This window comes from Leptidea sinapis, chromosome 43 (assembly GCF_905404315.1).
Source record: "Leptidea sinapis chromosome 43, ilLepSina1.1, whole genome shotgun sequence".
In the NCBI taxonomy this organism is placed as follows: domain Eukaryota; kingdom Metazoa; phylum Arthropoda; class Insecta; order Lepidoptera; family Pieridae; genus Leptidea; species Leptidea sinapis.
In genome coordinates this window covers 4218701-4234100 of record NC_066307.1, presented here as the reverse complement: position 1 = coordinate 4234100, position 15400 = coordinate 4218701, and the positions used below count along the sequence as shown (strand labels likewise).

The following is a 15400-nucleotide window of genomic DNA, read 5'->3' as shown; positions in this document are numbered from 1 at the left end:
GCTATGTTTTTTATTTAAATTTGTTAAGCTACTTATTGATATTATAATATAGATTTGGCATTTTTTGTTTACAATAAAATACCAGACAGAAATATAGATTGCAGTCGTCCAAACTAGCTCCGTATATTTTATATATTTATTTTTGTGGAATATTAAATAATTCAATTTGTTACTACAGTTAAAAATGTTAAGTGTAAATGTTATCTGTGTGTAAATGTGAAAGGGAATGTATGTAAGTACGAAACAAAAGTAAATAAACCGAGTGACTTTAAAACTATACTCACAGCACCATACCTTGACCCCGTGGTGGAAACTCTCAACTTGCAAGTAAAACAATAATAATTGTTTTCATAACCACGCATTACATCACACGAGTCAGTTTAAATTAACATTTTCGCCATTTTATGGATAAAATAATTCCGAACCTCAAATAAATAAATAAACTCTGCTATATATTTTGACTATATATTTTGACCCCATCGTTAAAAAAAACCCTCAACATTAAAGTGAAAAGATAATTATTGTTTAGATCATCCTGCATAATATTCATCACACTAGACAGTTCAAATAAACACATTCGTCATATTACTGGAACAATAATTTCTTAACTTCACACAAAATAAAGAAACCCTGCTTCATTAAAATTTTTTGCTCGTACCCTCATCTTGTATTATCATCAGCAAAGCCCCTATAGAAAAATCAAAGGCAATATTACAGTTTCATATATTTGCCGACAAATCACATCAAGGCTGTAAAAACACTATCCTATCATTCAACATAACATTGGAGGACTGACGTCCGAGCGCTGAGTTTTCTTGTACACAATTTTGAACATTAAATCATGGCAAATTTTGAATTTGCTGGGTGCCCCAACGCACTAGATAACACCATGTCAATGCAATGTCGCCGATGCAATGACAATTATCATGTTGCGTGCACACGAATTTCAATCCAATCAAGATTTTAGTGTCATCACTAAGTTCATCAACTCTGAAATGAAAAGTTCATGGATATGTGATGTATGCAGATGTAAACAACCAAGAGGAGATAATTCAAACACTCCAGTTAGAAACTCACCGGTGTATATGGAGTTCGTAACTAAGCGCGTAAAAAGTCGTTCCACTTGCTCCTGTTTATCGGCTAATAATGTACGAGAAATAATCAGAGACGAATTACGCAATATTTTCAGTAATGATTTACACCCTAAAATTCAAGAAATAAAAATACACTTGCCTCATTTTAAACTTCTTTATCGTCATTAAACCAAGACATAGATAAAATAAAATCTGAACATACAAATCAATCCACACAAATGCTACATATTATTAAAGAGAACGAAACTCTGCGAGCAGCCAACCAGACTATTACAACTCGTCTCACGCAGCTTGAACAGCAGACACGAGCTTCCAATATTGAAATCCAATGTGTTCCAGAAAACAGACAAGAAAATTTGGTCAACACAGTACAACATCTAGGCAAAATCATTAAATGCCCAATAGCCCCAGAAAATATACATTTTTGTGCAAGACTAGCGAAAATGAATTCTATAAGTCCTCGACCAAAATCGGTTTTAGTAAAGTTCAGTAGTCCTAGACTTCGTGATGAGTTTATAGCAGCTAGGGGAACATGGGTATCAGTGGATCACGGGGAACAGTGAATCATTTAATATAGTTCTGTATCTATAGCACCCGCACATACACGCGATGGTTTCAATAACGCTCTTCCATACCCTGCGCGGCCCAACTAGTCGCAATCTTTCCATCATAGCGGGAGGACGCGCGATAGCGCATCAATCAGTAGGTAAGTATCCAAAAAAAATTTTACGTGCTACTTAAAATTGTCTTACTTCAAAGTTACTTGGATTTTTGTTATTAAATGCATTTTTTCTTTATATATATGTACTCAATTGTATAGAAACGTACTGAGGTTCAGGAAAAAAGCAAATTATTTAATGTAAATATTATTAGTATTTTTGGTACTTGGGTGGTACAGTGAATCATGTTGTTATGGGTTTCGTTGGATCACGATCCATTGTACCCCACAGAGCTTCAATCTTCAAAGTACTTTCTTTACAGGTTAAAATGCCACGTATACGTAAGCTTGCATACGAAATGGCGTTGCTAAATAATATCCAGGTACCCCAAAATTGCATGAAACCAAACTGGTAGGTATTGAATGGCTTTATGGCTTTAGGAAATGACATCCTGATCTAAACCGGCTTTAGGAAATGACATCCTGATCTAAACCTAAGAAAACCTGAACACGTTGACAGCTGGATGATGCGCAATCCAGTGAAAACATTCTCCATTTATGAAGTTGCTGGGTGTGTTAGAGATGCCCATTTGAAAGCATCATTGCTTTCAAATGGGCAAAACGCCGGCTAACATATGCAATAATTATTAGCCTTTCCTTAGCCTTTCGCGAAACAGAGATTTTCCCTTTCAACAGAGATATTGTACTGACGAGGATTTTGCACCCAGTGAAGTTACCGACAGGCCACACTAGCAAAACCCAGACGACAAACAACATAAATATATTTTCAGAGACGACAATGACGAGAACAGAACAAGAACTCCTTCACCAACAATAATGCCTTTAGAACTATCATCGGTAATTGTTCATGACGAAACATCGTCTTTAGCCGACCCTCAAAATACATCATCTGCAGAATTTGCCAAATCAGCTTCGAAAGATATTGAAACCTTAAATGACGTCGAACTAGTGCCATTGATATCCCCTTCAGAAAAAATAATCTTTCATCAACTATTAACTGAACCAGCTTCTTGTACACCAGTCAAACAACCACCTTGCACTGCATTTAATAGCCCATCGCCAATTTCTAGTACATTTATAGACTCAAATGCACAAGCTAGGAAATTCATTAGTCCTTTGAAATTTTGTGGCTTACCAAAAGCTGATCCTAGAAAAGGTAATAGAGCAGCAAGACGAAAAGGTCAAACCATGATTGCTACAGATACACCCGAAAAAGACCAAATCTAAAAAAGAGCAGAAGATATACATAAGCGAAAAAAGACTAAGATACAGGCTAAAGATGTTATGAAAAGAAAAGTCTTAAATAATAGCTCCAGTGAAGAAGACGAAGAAATGAGCATCTATTCGGAAGAAGAACCTGTGTTTGAAGAGGAAGCTGAGTTTCTAGTCATTAATCCTAAATTATTAGTATTATTTAAAGTGAAGAGTAAAAATATTTATTACAATGCAAAAAATAGGAGAAAAGAGAAAAGGAGACTGAGGTCAGTTTTCTTAGGAAATCAGTCAAAAACTCAAACAAATTTCACCTGCCTGTTGTTCTAGATCTTGCCACGGTCACATTGCTCGATATTAAATTGATATTGCCTAAACCCGGGTATACTGGGAGCATAAAAAGGACTCAAGGTCTATATTATTTCGACGTTGATTTTACAAACAGAGATTTACGTTAAGTTTTAGTTTTCTTTTCTGTTCTACATATGTTCAAAAGTTTGAGATAGGCCATAAGGTTAAAAATTGATCACATAATATTTAATATTGATTTATATTTGGATGCCTTATTTGTTCATTTTTGTTTGACTGTGGCCTAGATTAAAATTTTTGTAGTTTGAAATATCTATATTTTTTATGTTATTAAACCTATCTTTAGTTACTTTCTAGATTGATTGATCTTTAAGACTATTTTGTGATTTAGACGCTTTATAGACTGATTAAAAACAGAAGCTATGACTAATTATTATATCTTTTTTGAACTAATAAAGAGATTCATTTAACAAAAACAAGTTTTATTGAATTTTAAATACTTGTGATTCAGGGTGCCCCATTTGATCCATTGTAGCCCGAACCCTGATTCTTTGTAACCCGTGCATGGGCCACATTGAGTCAATTCCGTGCACTAGAAAAAACTATCATATAAAGGATACTAACCTATAAAATAGGCATTTTAAGCACGTATCCCAAAGATTAGGAATGCCTTCGCATATTACATTAAAAACCTTGGTCAATAAAGAAGAAACTCAATCCAAAACATCAGTATAAAAAAAAATGATCCACTGATACCCATGTTCCCCCTAGTGGTTTTTACGCTTCAAAGAATGGCGGCGGTGTACTTAAAGCAATTAAATTCTGTGCGGCTCTTTAATTTCGAGTGTGAGTACGAGGATCATTGGATTTGCGTAGAAGTAGAAAATGACCAAGGAAAGCCTCAAAACTTTATATATGTGCTGTGTATATCCCCCCACCCGTCCTAAAACACATTCTTGAGTATTTGATTAATAATGCAAGTCGAGTATTCGAGTCAGTCAATGACAATATAATTGTTGCTGGTGATTTCAACCTAAGTAGTATATCATGGTCTCTGGAGCCACACGGGCATCTTTGTGCAAGTCACTCCAATCTAATCTAATCTACAGAATCTTTTAACGGACTTCCTCTCGTGCAATGAATTGGACCAATTTAATAAAATCTCAAACTCTAAAAATAAGGTACTTGATCTCGTATTGTCCAATATTAACATTGTTGATATTCTACCATGTCCAGATCGTGTCACGTGTTGATCCCCTTCATCCACCATTGGTTTTCACAATTCATTTTACAAACCTAGCATCACTAACTTATTGGGGAATAACACCATTACAAAATTTTGTTTTCATAAGGCTGATTCTGAAAACATAAGGAGGTCTCAATGACTGACTGGAGGGAAATTTTGAGTGAATGTCCTTGTATTGACGATATGGTTCTACTGTTTTATGGTGAAATTCGTAAATTAATTATGAAATATGTACCTAAGGCAAAATCACGCAGTCATAAATGCCCAGTTTGGTTCACTCCGTGTCTGCAAGACGTATTAAAGAAAAATATAAATATAGGATGAAAGTTCGCAAATATTCTTCGCGTTAACTATCCTTTGGTTTATTGAAAAAAAAGATGTGAGGTATTGCTAGCAAGCTCCTACGCTAAATATGTTGAACGACTAGAACTATCATTACAATCAAAAGTTCGTATCCTTCAAAAATTAAAAACGATATTATCTCTGTTTCTAATGGGACAGACATTTGTTATGTTTTAGATAATTATTTCTCAGGGTATACAGTTCCAATAATAGTAATAGTAATAGTAATAATCAAAATTTAAATTTTAATAGTATTTCTAATCTTATGAACCCTAGTTGTAATGTGTACCTTGATTATATATCTTATACAGTGCACCAAGTTTATAATGTTTAAAAAAGGCTTGATATTAGGAAGGAGCTGGAGCAGACGGTATTGCGCTAGTGCATTAGCTTTACCACTTGCACTGATTATCAACAAATCTCTTAGGACTAGTACATATCCAACCTTATTGAAAAAAGCCCTGGTGTTGCCTTTATTCAAAGCCGAAGACAGAGAGGAGGTAAAAAATTATAGACCTATTTCCATAATTTCTGTCTTTGCAAAAGTGTTTGAGCTACTTATATGTCCTGCCGTTTCACGGCATTTTAAAAGCTTTGTTACATCTGAACAGCATGGGTTCGTGAGAGCTCGATCATCAGTTACCAACCTTGTTTCCTTTGTGGAAGACATTACTGAGGCTCTTGATACTGGCAAATCCGTCGATGCAATATACACAGACTTCAGTGAGGCCTACGACAAGGCTGATCACTCCATTTTACTAATGAAACTCAAAGGCATAGGTATAGCAGACCCATTGCTGGACTGGTTTAAATCGTATCTTGCCAAGCGGTCATCAACTGTTGTTGTTAATGGGTATGCTTCTGAGCCATTTTTTGCCTATTCTGGTGTACCTCAAGGGTCTCATCTAGGGCCTTTGTTGTTTAACATATTCATTAACGACATCAGTATTTGCCTTAGGAATTCTAAGTTTTAATTATTCGCGGACGATCTAAAGATATTTAGATGTGTCTCTTCAAATATGGGTCACTAGCTTTTTGGCTGATCGGAGCATCAAGGTTGTTATCAACGGTGCATGCTCCGACTTAAAACCCATAAACTCTGGTGTCCCGCAAGGCTGTGTGCTATCCCCTGCGCTGTTTCTTCTGCATATCAATGATATGCTGCAAATCAGCAATATTCATTGCTATGCAGACGACAGCACGGGGTATGCTTCCTACACCGGCCGTGCCAATATGTCCCGGGATAGCGTCGACGAGAACCGGATCAAACTTGTGTCTGAAATCGAGACTATGCTTTGCAAAGTCTCGGAATGGGGCCGACAAAATTTAGTCCAATTCAACCCCAAGAAGACACAAGTTTGTGCGTTCACCACTAAAAAGTCTCCCTTTGTCATATCCCCTCGATTCGAGATCACTCTAACTGCCACAGCCTGTATTGGCATACTTGGCGTCGATGTATCGAGCGACGTTCAGTTCCGTGGTCACTTGGAAGAGAAGGCCAAACTGGCCTCTAAAAAGCATAGTGTACTCAGTAAGGCGAGACAGTACTTCACTAAAAGCCACCACCTGCAACTTTATAAGGCGCAAATTCGGCCTCACATGGAGTACTGTTCTCACCTCTGGGCGGGTGCTCCCCAGTACCAGCTTCTTCCATTTGACCGCATACAACGAAGAGCGGCTCGAATCATCGACGATCAAGTCATCTCCGACCGGCTTGATTCTCTAGCATTGCGTAGAGATGTGGGTTCTCTCTGCATCTTCTACCGCATTTATCACGGGGAGTGCTCAGAGGAGCTGTTCGGGTTGATTCCAGCGGCCGAATTCCACCATCGGACATTACGTGCAAAGTACCATCCGCATCACGTAGACGTCTGGCATTCCACAACCGCGCGTTTTCTTCGAAATTTCTTGCCTCGCACAGCTACTTTGTGGAATCAACTACCGGCAGCGGTCTTCCCGAACAGATACGACTTAGGGACTTCAAGAAAAAAGCATACTCCCACCTTAAAGGCCGGCAACGTATTTCTTGACACACCTGTTGTTGCGGATGTCCATGGGCGGTTGCCTCACCTCTCCCCATCCCGTGAGCCTCTTGCCCGTTTGCCCCCTCTCATATAAAACAAAAAAAAAATTCAGATGCAGAGTTTAAGAAGACTTAAACAATTTGTTATTGTGGTGCCGTAACAATGGCATGTTAAATTCTAACATGTGTCATGTTATGAAATTTTCTAGAATGAAAACATCTCTTGCAACAACATATCACATTGATGGTAGTATTTTGTCTGAAGTTCCTCACATACGCGATTCAGGAGTTAAGCTAGACAAGAAGCTCCGTTATAATATCCATAATATTGTTAGCAAGGGTTTTAGGACTCTTGGCTTCCTCTTTCGTAACTGTAAGCAATTTAAGGATGCTCGAACTAAAATAATTATTTACGCAGCTTTGGTACGCAGTATGTTGGAATACGGCAGCGTTGTATGGAATCCACACTTTAAAACTTACTCACAAAGAATCGAAAGGATACAAAAGAGATTTCTTTTGCATCTATCTTACGATCATAATCTAGTTAAAACTCTTAGGAGTTACGAGGATAAATTAAAGTACTTCAAACTTCAGTCACTCTCGAATCGAAACAGCTCCTCGATCTTACTTTCTTATATAAGTTGGTGAATGGCGTCATTGATAGTACCTTTTTATTAGCTCAATTAAATATTCATGCCCCACTAAAGACAACGTCTTTTATGCCATTCATAGAAAAAAGCACACGCCAAGCACAGGCTCACATTTTGGTGCTACACTAGGTACACTACACAACGATTGCTAATAAAGAAAAAGATAAAAAAGTTGATACTTACTGATATTTTTTCAGACAATATTTCGTCATTTAAACGGAATTTATATTCATAAAATATTTTTTTTGTAAATTATAGGTAAAAAGCATAGCAAAAAATATGTTTTATTCAAATAATTGATAGATAAGTTTATGTCTGTTTTATATAATTATTGTTAAATGATGCATGTTTTAATTATTATAAAATATTATTAATTTTACAATTTAATTCAATACTTGTATTTGTGTCTATGTTTTTGAAATGTGTGTAACACATAATCAAGCCAACACTTAGAATTTATTGTAATAATATTATTATACTTTTGTTAGTGTTTGTCTTGTTGGTGTTAAATAAATAAATAAATAAGTAAGTATAGTAGGACTCTTACGGCTGTTGCCAATATACTATCTACATATTGAAAGATAGAAATAAATTAATACCTTCTACTGTCCGTAACTAACTGTCAATAATCTGAAGCTGTTCCAATATACCCGATAAGTCATCCTTATCACCTTATATTAAGACGAGTGAATTGCAATTTCCATACAAACTTCTATTGCTGGTAAGCTGTATATATATATATATATTTAATATGTTTACCACTGACATACAGGGTGCAGGGATAAGATGAGTTACCATCAATAAGTTTATTGTGACAGAAAAGTCAACAATAGTTATGATTTTTATCTCAAATAGGAGATAGACTGAATATTGGGCACGGCCGTTACTGAGTACAAATTAAAGAAATATACTAATAAAGAAGGCTTACTATACTATAGCAGATAATAATTCATGGTTCTTGTTTATATTATGTTATGTGGTATAATATTATATTAAGAAGACTAAGCAATTTTGTTATTATGACTTAAATTTAAAATATGGGCTGGGAGTTTCTTTTAAGTTCTTTTCCCCATGTCAAAGGCCCTTTAACACATTCAATGCCACCACGATTTTCTAATACTTCCCAGCGATGCCGCCCTATAAAAAACGCAAACATGCTAGGTGTGCTCGCGGCACTGCAGGATGGAATTACGTAGCACGCTAGGCGTGTTCACCGGCACTGTTAAGAGGTAAAATCAAAGAAAGCGTTATTTCGGCTTCAACCGTGTTTATTGATCAGTCTTTCTCGAGTTACTGAAGAGATATTTTGTTTTTAGCAGTGTTTGTGCTTTTGAAAGTTAAATTATGGCAGTTAGTAGATTCCAAGGTAAGTATTTATCGTAATTTGATCAGTGAATTTCAACCTTTGGTTACTTATTTATGATTTTTTAGGGAAAACAAAATATGTGCAAGAAACAGTGGAATATGATGATGATGCGACGCAAGCAGATAGCCCACCCTCACAAAAAAGGCGTCATTTATTTATTTATAAACACTTACACCAACATTACAGGTTATTACCCAATGCGTTGATGTCGTATACATGTCATGCATTATCTATACGGTATCATTTTTGTCAGACCTCAGTTGCTCACAAACTTTCAAACTGTAAACATGGCGAAGTAAAAGCAAAAGACGTCATACAAAAATAACAGACTATACCCAATAAGATTAAATAAGATTGTTTTTGTGTACATAACTACTAAAACTAGTCTGAAATATTTTTAGAATTCTGATTTTTCTTCTCTCCATTTAACGACACCTCTCTATAACGCCATAAAATGCACAGTCCCTTCAGTGTCGTTATTCGGAGTTTACACTGTATTTGTTAAGATTATTATTTTTCACGTTAATGAAACGAACTATGTAGGTATCTTTCACATTTATAATAAGAGTATAATTTAACTTACCACCGTTTTAAGCGAAGTAATTAGCGAAGCCGGTAAGGATACCAAATTCTTCACAAGGACAAGCTGAGCTCGTCGTAAAAACAATCACAAAAGTAACACTAGTCGGGGTCTTTGCAAGAGTAATCACAAGGTCCAATAACACAAGCGGGGGTCTATGCAAGAGAAATCACAAGGTCCAATAACACTAGCCGGGGTCTTTGCAAAAGCAATCACAGGGTCCAATAACACAAGCCGGGGTCTTCGTAAGTATAAACGTAAATCCAGTGAAAGGAAGAGATCGTAGGAAACATCCGATGTCGAACACTTCGAACACTGATGTAAGGAGCTATACTAATGTTAAAGACTTGCTGCCCGTGGTGCAATAAAACGTGGGAATAGGACGCCGCCTGTTGCGCTCTCTGTTACAGACCTTACGGCAGGCATGGTAACGTCCCAATGTGCGGCTCACCTAATCTTTTTATGACACTCGGGTTTGTTTTATTACCAAAAAAATAATTGGCAAGCAACTGAAGTAAATGGTATTCCTACTAGGGACTTTATTTATAAACGATCGCCAAACGTATCTAATATTAGCAGTGCCCCGCGGTTTTACCCACGTCTTACGGGAACCATTTACTTTTTAGGGATAAAAAGTAGCCTATAGCCTTCCTCAATAAATGTGCTATCAAACACCGAAAGATTTTTTCAAATGGGCCCAGTTATTCCTGAGATTAGCGCGTTCAACCAAACAAACAAACTCTTCAGCTTTATAACATTGGAATAGATCCTGGGCAGGGTTTTGTCTTCTTCCGATGAATGAAAAGATATTGGTGAAAGAGAGAGAAGGAAACAGATCCGAGTTACACAACAGCTGATAAGCGTTTATAATTAGGTACCTAAAGGGGTACATTATAGGTAAATATTTTATGCAATTTATTTTATCTTTTTTGTTCAACCTAAGTGCCAAGGAATAAAATAAATGATAACTTATAAAAAATATTCTATATTTTATTATTGGCATTATAAATGTAGTAAATTGACCTAATAATATAAAAGATTGAGAACTGCTGGAGATGAACACGCCTGGTATGTTCGCGGCATTACATAATAGATTATTTTTGATGAACCTTAAAAAAATATCAGATCCTGGAACCACTTCAGAATACTTTAGCTTACGGCAGAAAGTTTATGCTCAGAGTCTTTCGGACAATAATATTGTCTAATCTTTGAGATATAGATGAAAAACGGTGAGCACGCCCGGCGTGCTGGCGGCATGCAGATAAGAATTAGTGTGGACACGCTAGGCGTGTCAATGGCACTGAATGTGTTAAATGGTGTTCACCAAGTGTTGTTGCAATATGATGTAATTGTCATTCCCTATGGCAAATAAATATATTTCTATTTCAAATCTAGCCATTATTTTATTCTATTATAGCCATTATTTTATGCTATTCATAGACCACTGGATTGCTGACTACTCGAGCAGCTCTTGTTGCAGTCAAATATTTTGCGCTGTCAATAGGGTGCGCCAGACTAGAGAAAATAGCAATACTTCATGAGTCCTGACCTGCTCTTGGAGAGCTTTGATTTCAAGAGTGCCATATCAAGTAATATTTCTGGTCTTAAATGAGACTTAACATCTTATATCTCAAAGTTACAAACATTATTGTGATATACAGAATCTTGGGCTCAATCATGTATCCTGGGTGGCACTGCATTGTAATGGAATGGCAAGGCATTTACCATGATGCTTGTCTCCTCCCTATTTCTCAATAATAAATGTAAGTATATTAAACTACTATGTACAGTAATCATTTATTTTATTACAATTGCTATTTACATCAAATTACTATATCATTTGTATTGTAACAAAAATTTGAAAAATAAATCTAAATACATATTGGTTATTTTTAATCAACTATATTAAATAATTTAACCTTTGCTCTAAATGAAACAATTACATAAAAATATGAATAATTTATTGTATCTATAAAATAAAATAATGAAATTGAAAGTGAGAATCAGGTATAACTTAACACTTAAAAGTAAGTTATGTTCTAGGTTTACTTAATGATAGGTGCCCAGTATTGTTCCCACTAACTTTATTGCAGGCATTTTAATACTCATGGTGGACAGGCACCATAACATACTAGTTACTAGGGTATACAGAAGAGAGTCTATGATCCGACAATAATGTTATTAATGGGGATGTGAATGAGTTTTACAAAGAATCCAATGAAGCCCATGATGCAGAATCCAATAGCTGTTGCAATTGCGATCTTTTGAAATTCTGCAAAAAAACAATTAAATTATATTCATAAAGAATAAGAACCTCACCCTAAAATACTCATGTTTACTGCTAAGAAAATATTTGGGATTAATTGAAAACGTTAATTTTAAACAGTAAGTTTGTTACTTGTACCCTAAAATTATTTTTATTTAAATTTGTGATTTGTTAAGTAAAGATTTTAAATATATTTACTGAACATTGTAGTAGTCTCATGCACTTCAAATTGCAAATTAACTTGTTATTAATTTCAAGTTTATAGTTCTCCAAAAGGTTTTGTATTTTAAAATTATAAGCTTGACATGTTAACATGTTATGGGCTCTTAGCAATGTTTGTAACCAGTTTAGAAAAAATATTGCTGGTTTTATATAATCAAAGGTGTAGTGTAATGCCAACTCAACAATTTTTTGCTTAATGAATATAAGATTTTCAGTAAAATAATACCTTTTCTGTCGGGTTTTGTACATCTTCTCACTAATCGGAGGGAGTCCTTAGCAAACTGCTTTCCAGGCTCAACAAACTTAGTGATTTGGTCCATTTTCTGAAAAGAAAAACAGACTTTTAGGAAGGTCTTGACGATAATAAAACTGGCAAATAAAATGAAACTCAATTAAAATATTGTAAAGATACAAAAATCGCACCTTACTAGCAGCGTATTAACAAGAAAATACGTAGATTTACAATTTAAAAACGCGTACGTTCCTTAGCTTTCTCCAATAAAACGAATGACAAAACAAAATACAAATGAACAAATCGAAGGGAAACGTCAGCCACGTTTCGACGTTGTGCGTAACGTCATCAGTCATCACTCATCAGTGATCAGACATCACATCTATGGCAGGTGTCAGACGGTCAATAAATATCGTGATCCTTGAAGATATCGTCAATATTTATTGATTGGTAAACGCGGCCGAAATAAATATTGACACAAAATCTAGATTTTTTTGAGTTCAATTTCTGTCAATATTTACTGAGCGTACTTACACAGAGCGTGCATGCTAACATTATCGTTAGTACGTAATCGATCTTTGTGAACTGCAGAGTAACTGTAGGTGTGACCACAAAACATTGAGTGCGGCTCCACTATCTTCTATAGAAGACACTCAACAAAGTAATAACATAGTTGTCAAACAGCTTATTCAACTGTTTGAAATGAGTTCTGGAATGTCACAAATGACCACTACAAAAACAAATATAAAAGAAATGAAGAACTCGAACGTCTTTTGTCTATTTACAAAAAGTGTCAGCCAGACGTCTCAAGAGAGGGGATGTTCGAAAGAAAATAAACAGCCTAAGATTAAATTTCCCTAGAGGCTTAAAGAGAATTGAAACATCAAAATGTTCCGGTATAGTTACAGACGAAATTTACAGGCCCAAATCATGAACATTTTATGCATTCTAGTTTAATGCCAATATTATGGCAATACAGGCCTTACTTTTATCGTCCGTTATTACGGACTATAAAAAAATATTGCTGGTTGTATATAAATTAACTATTCCAATCAAAGGTGTAGTGTAATGCCAACTCAACAATTTTTTGCTTATTGAAAATTGGATATTCAGTAAAATAATACTTTTGCTGTCGGGTTTTGTACATCTTCTCACTATGTAATTGGAGGGAGTTCTTAGCAAACTGCTTTCGCCAGGCTCAACAAACTTTGTGATTTGGTCCATTATCTGAAAAGAAAAACAGACTTTTAGGAAGGTCTTGAAGATAATAAAACTGACAGAACTTTACTTTACACTCAGAAGAATAACCGTCTGACCACTAACTATGGACAGTAAATATTGCGATCCAATATCACAATTTTGATCATGTATTGAGCCTTTTGAGACCCATTTTTTTTTATAGTTCATTCAACTCTCCCTAAAAACAAAAGATTGCTATACCAGTCTAACATACCCAAGTCCGGTATGGATTAACACAAATCAAAACAGCTATCGTAAGCTACAAACAGTACAAAATAGAGCCCTTAAAACCATTTACCGGACGCACCCGCGATCAAATCTTAAACGACTATACGTAAAGAACAACTTCCCAACAATAGAATAACACATACAAGAGGTATCTGGGAGTTTCTGCAGAGGGCCACGTCGACTGAAGAGCGGAATAAACCCCACCCTCCGATCGACTTGCAGTTGTTAGTCACTAACAGAGTACTGCCTCAGCCCAAAAACGTTATATACATGCACATCGCAATTGGTTAGAGCTCACAGAACACTAGCGTACACACACGAACACAGAGTTGTCGCTAGTTGCATATAAGTGTAAAACCAATATTGTAAATTAGTTTAGTTTTAAATATTAAATATTCGGTGAAAACTGGTCTCCCATTTCCTTGTTTTTATTGACCGTCTGACCCCTGCATACATTAGCTTACCTACTGTTAATCGGATAGCTGTAGCATAATCGGAAGTCAAGAGTTAATGTATATTGTTGGTGACTAAGCTTGAGATGGTATTAATACGATTTACGATAGGGATTAGGGGAACACAGGGAAAATGGTAACATAAGCGTGTGGAAAACGTCATAGCAGTAGCGTAAATTTTAAGTTTATAGCGGCGTATAGCACATCTATAAAAAAAATGTCAGTTGTAGAGACTGATCATAGAAGTGAAAACTTAGAAATTTTTGAATTAAAATTTCATATAAATAATTAAATTTTTAATTTCAATTTATTTTCAGTCACCGCCAGATCAGAACAGATCTTTCACCCAAATGAGTATGATCCTAACGAGATGTTTATGCCAGGCAATACATTACTGTGATTTCCAAACAGAAGAGGACTTTATCAAGCTCTGTTCACCTACAGAAGTTCTGAGCGAAATATAATATAAGTTCAAAAAAAGCTCCCGGATATGATTTGATATCCGGGGAAATTTTTCATCAACTCCCAAGAAAAGGTCTTGTTAAATTAACGACCTTTATTAATTGTGCTATTAGATTACAAGTACCAGATCTGTGCAAAGTTGCTGAAGTCATCATGATTGCAAAACCAGGTAAACCACCGAATCAAACAAAAAAAACAAACAGCATCATACAGGCCCATTTCCCTGATTCCTGTAATATCCAAGCATTTTGAGAAGTTGCTACTTAAATGGCTAAAGCCTTTAATTGAGATTAAAAATCTGATTCCAGTTGATTTCCGAGAAAAACACTGAACCATAGATCAAGTGCATAAAATTTCCAATATCGTACAAAAAGCCTTACAGAATAAAGAGGACTACTCCACAATATTTCTGGATGTGGCGCAGGCTTTTGATAATATTTGGCATGAAGGGCTTATTTACTAGCTAAGAATGACTTTACCGAAATCATTTGCAGATATTCTTGAATCTTTTATTACCAATAGATATTTTCATATTCGACAAGCGGATATCTGTTCAGAAATGAAGGACATAAAAGTTGGAGGTCCTGTACCTAGTATACACAAATGACATTCCTGAAATAGAAATTGCTTGGAATTGGATCAGAAATCGGACTAGTGCGTAAGCAAAAACCGAAGTCTTCTAGACCTGTATTTTCACTGATACGGATCCAACTCTGATGGGACGTAGTGCAAAAGCGCTCAATGGTATAAACTAATTTTTCGGAAAATGAACGCTCTTGACCGCGCTAATCTTAGAAT

General features: G+C 35.6%; 1 protein-coding gene across 1 annotated transcript; it reads right to left on the bottom strand.

Annotated features, from left to right (window-relative positions):
• Positions 1–11445: 11445 nt before the first annotated feature.
• Positions 11446–12578, bottom strand: LOC126977106 (protein transport protein Sec61 subunit gamma). Its single transcript, XM_050825801.1, has 3 exons — positions 12413–12578; positions 12216–12312; positions 11446–11773 (listed from the first exon to the last, which is right to left on the bottom strand). The coding sequence occupies exons 2-3, from the start codon at positions 12307–12309 to the stop codon at positions 11661–11663; spliced, it is 207 nt and encodes a 68-aa protein (XP_050681758.1). The 5' UTR covers positions 12310–12312; positions 12413–12578; the 3' UTR covers positions 11446–11660.
• Between the last annotated feature and the right edge of the window lie 2822 nt (positions 12579–15400).

Bases quoted from the DNA above. Each gene is read 5' to 3' on its own strand.
- LOC126977106 (XM_050825801.1), bottom strand. From the start codon at position 12,309: ATGGACCAAATCACTAAGTTTGTTGAGCCTGGAAAGCAGTTTGCTAAG. The intron at 11,774-12,215 runs GTATTATTTTAC...GTTTTTTTGCAG, and splicing joins TACAAAACCCGACAGAAAAG to AATTTCAAAAGATCGCAATT.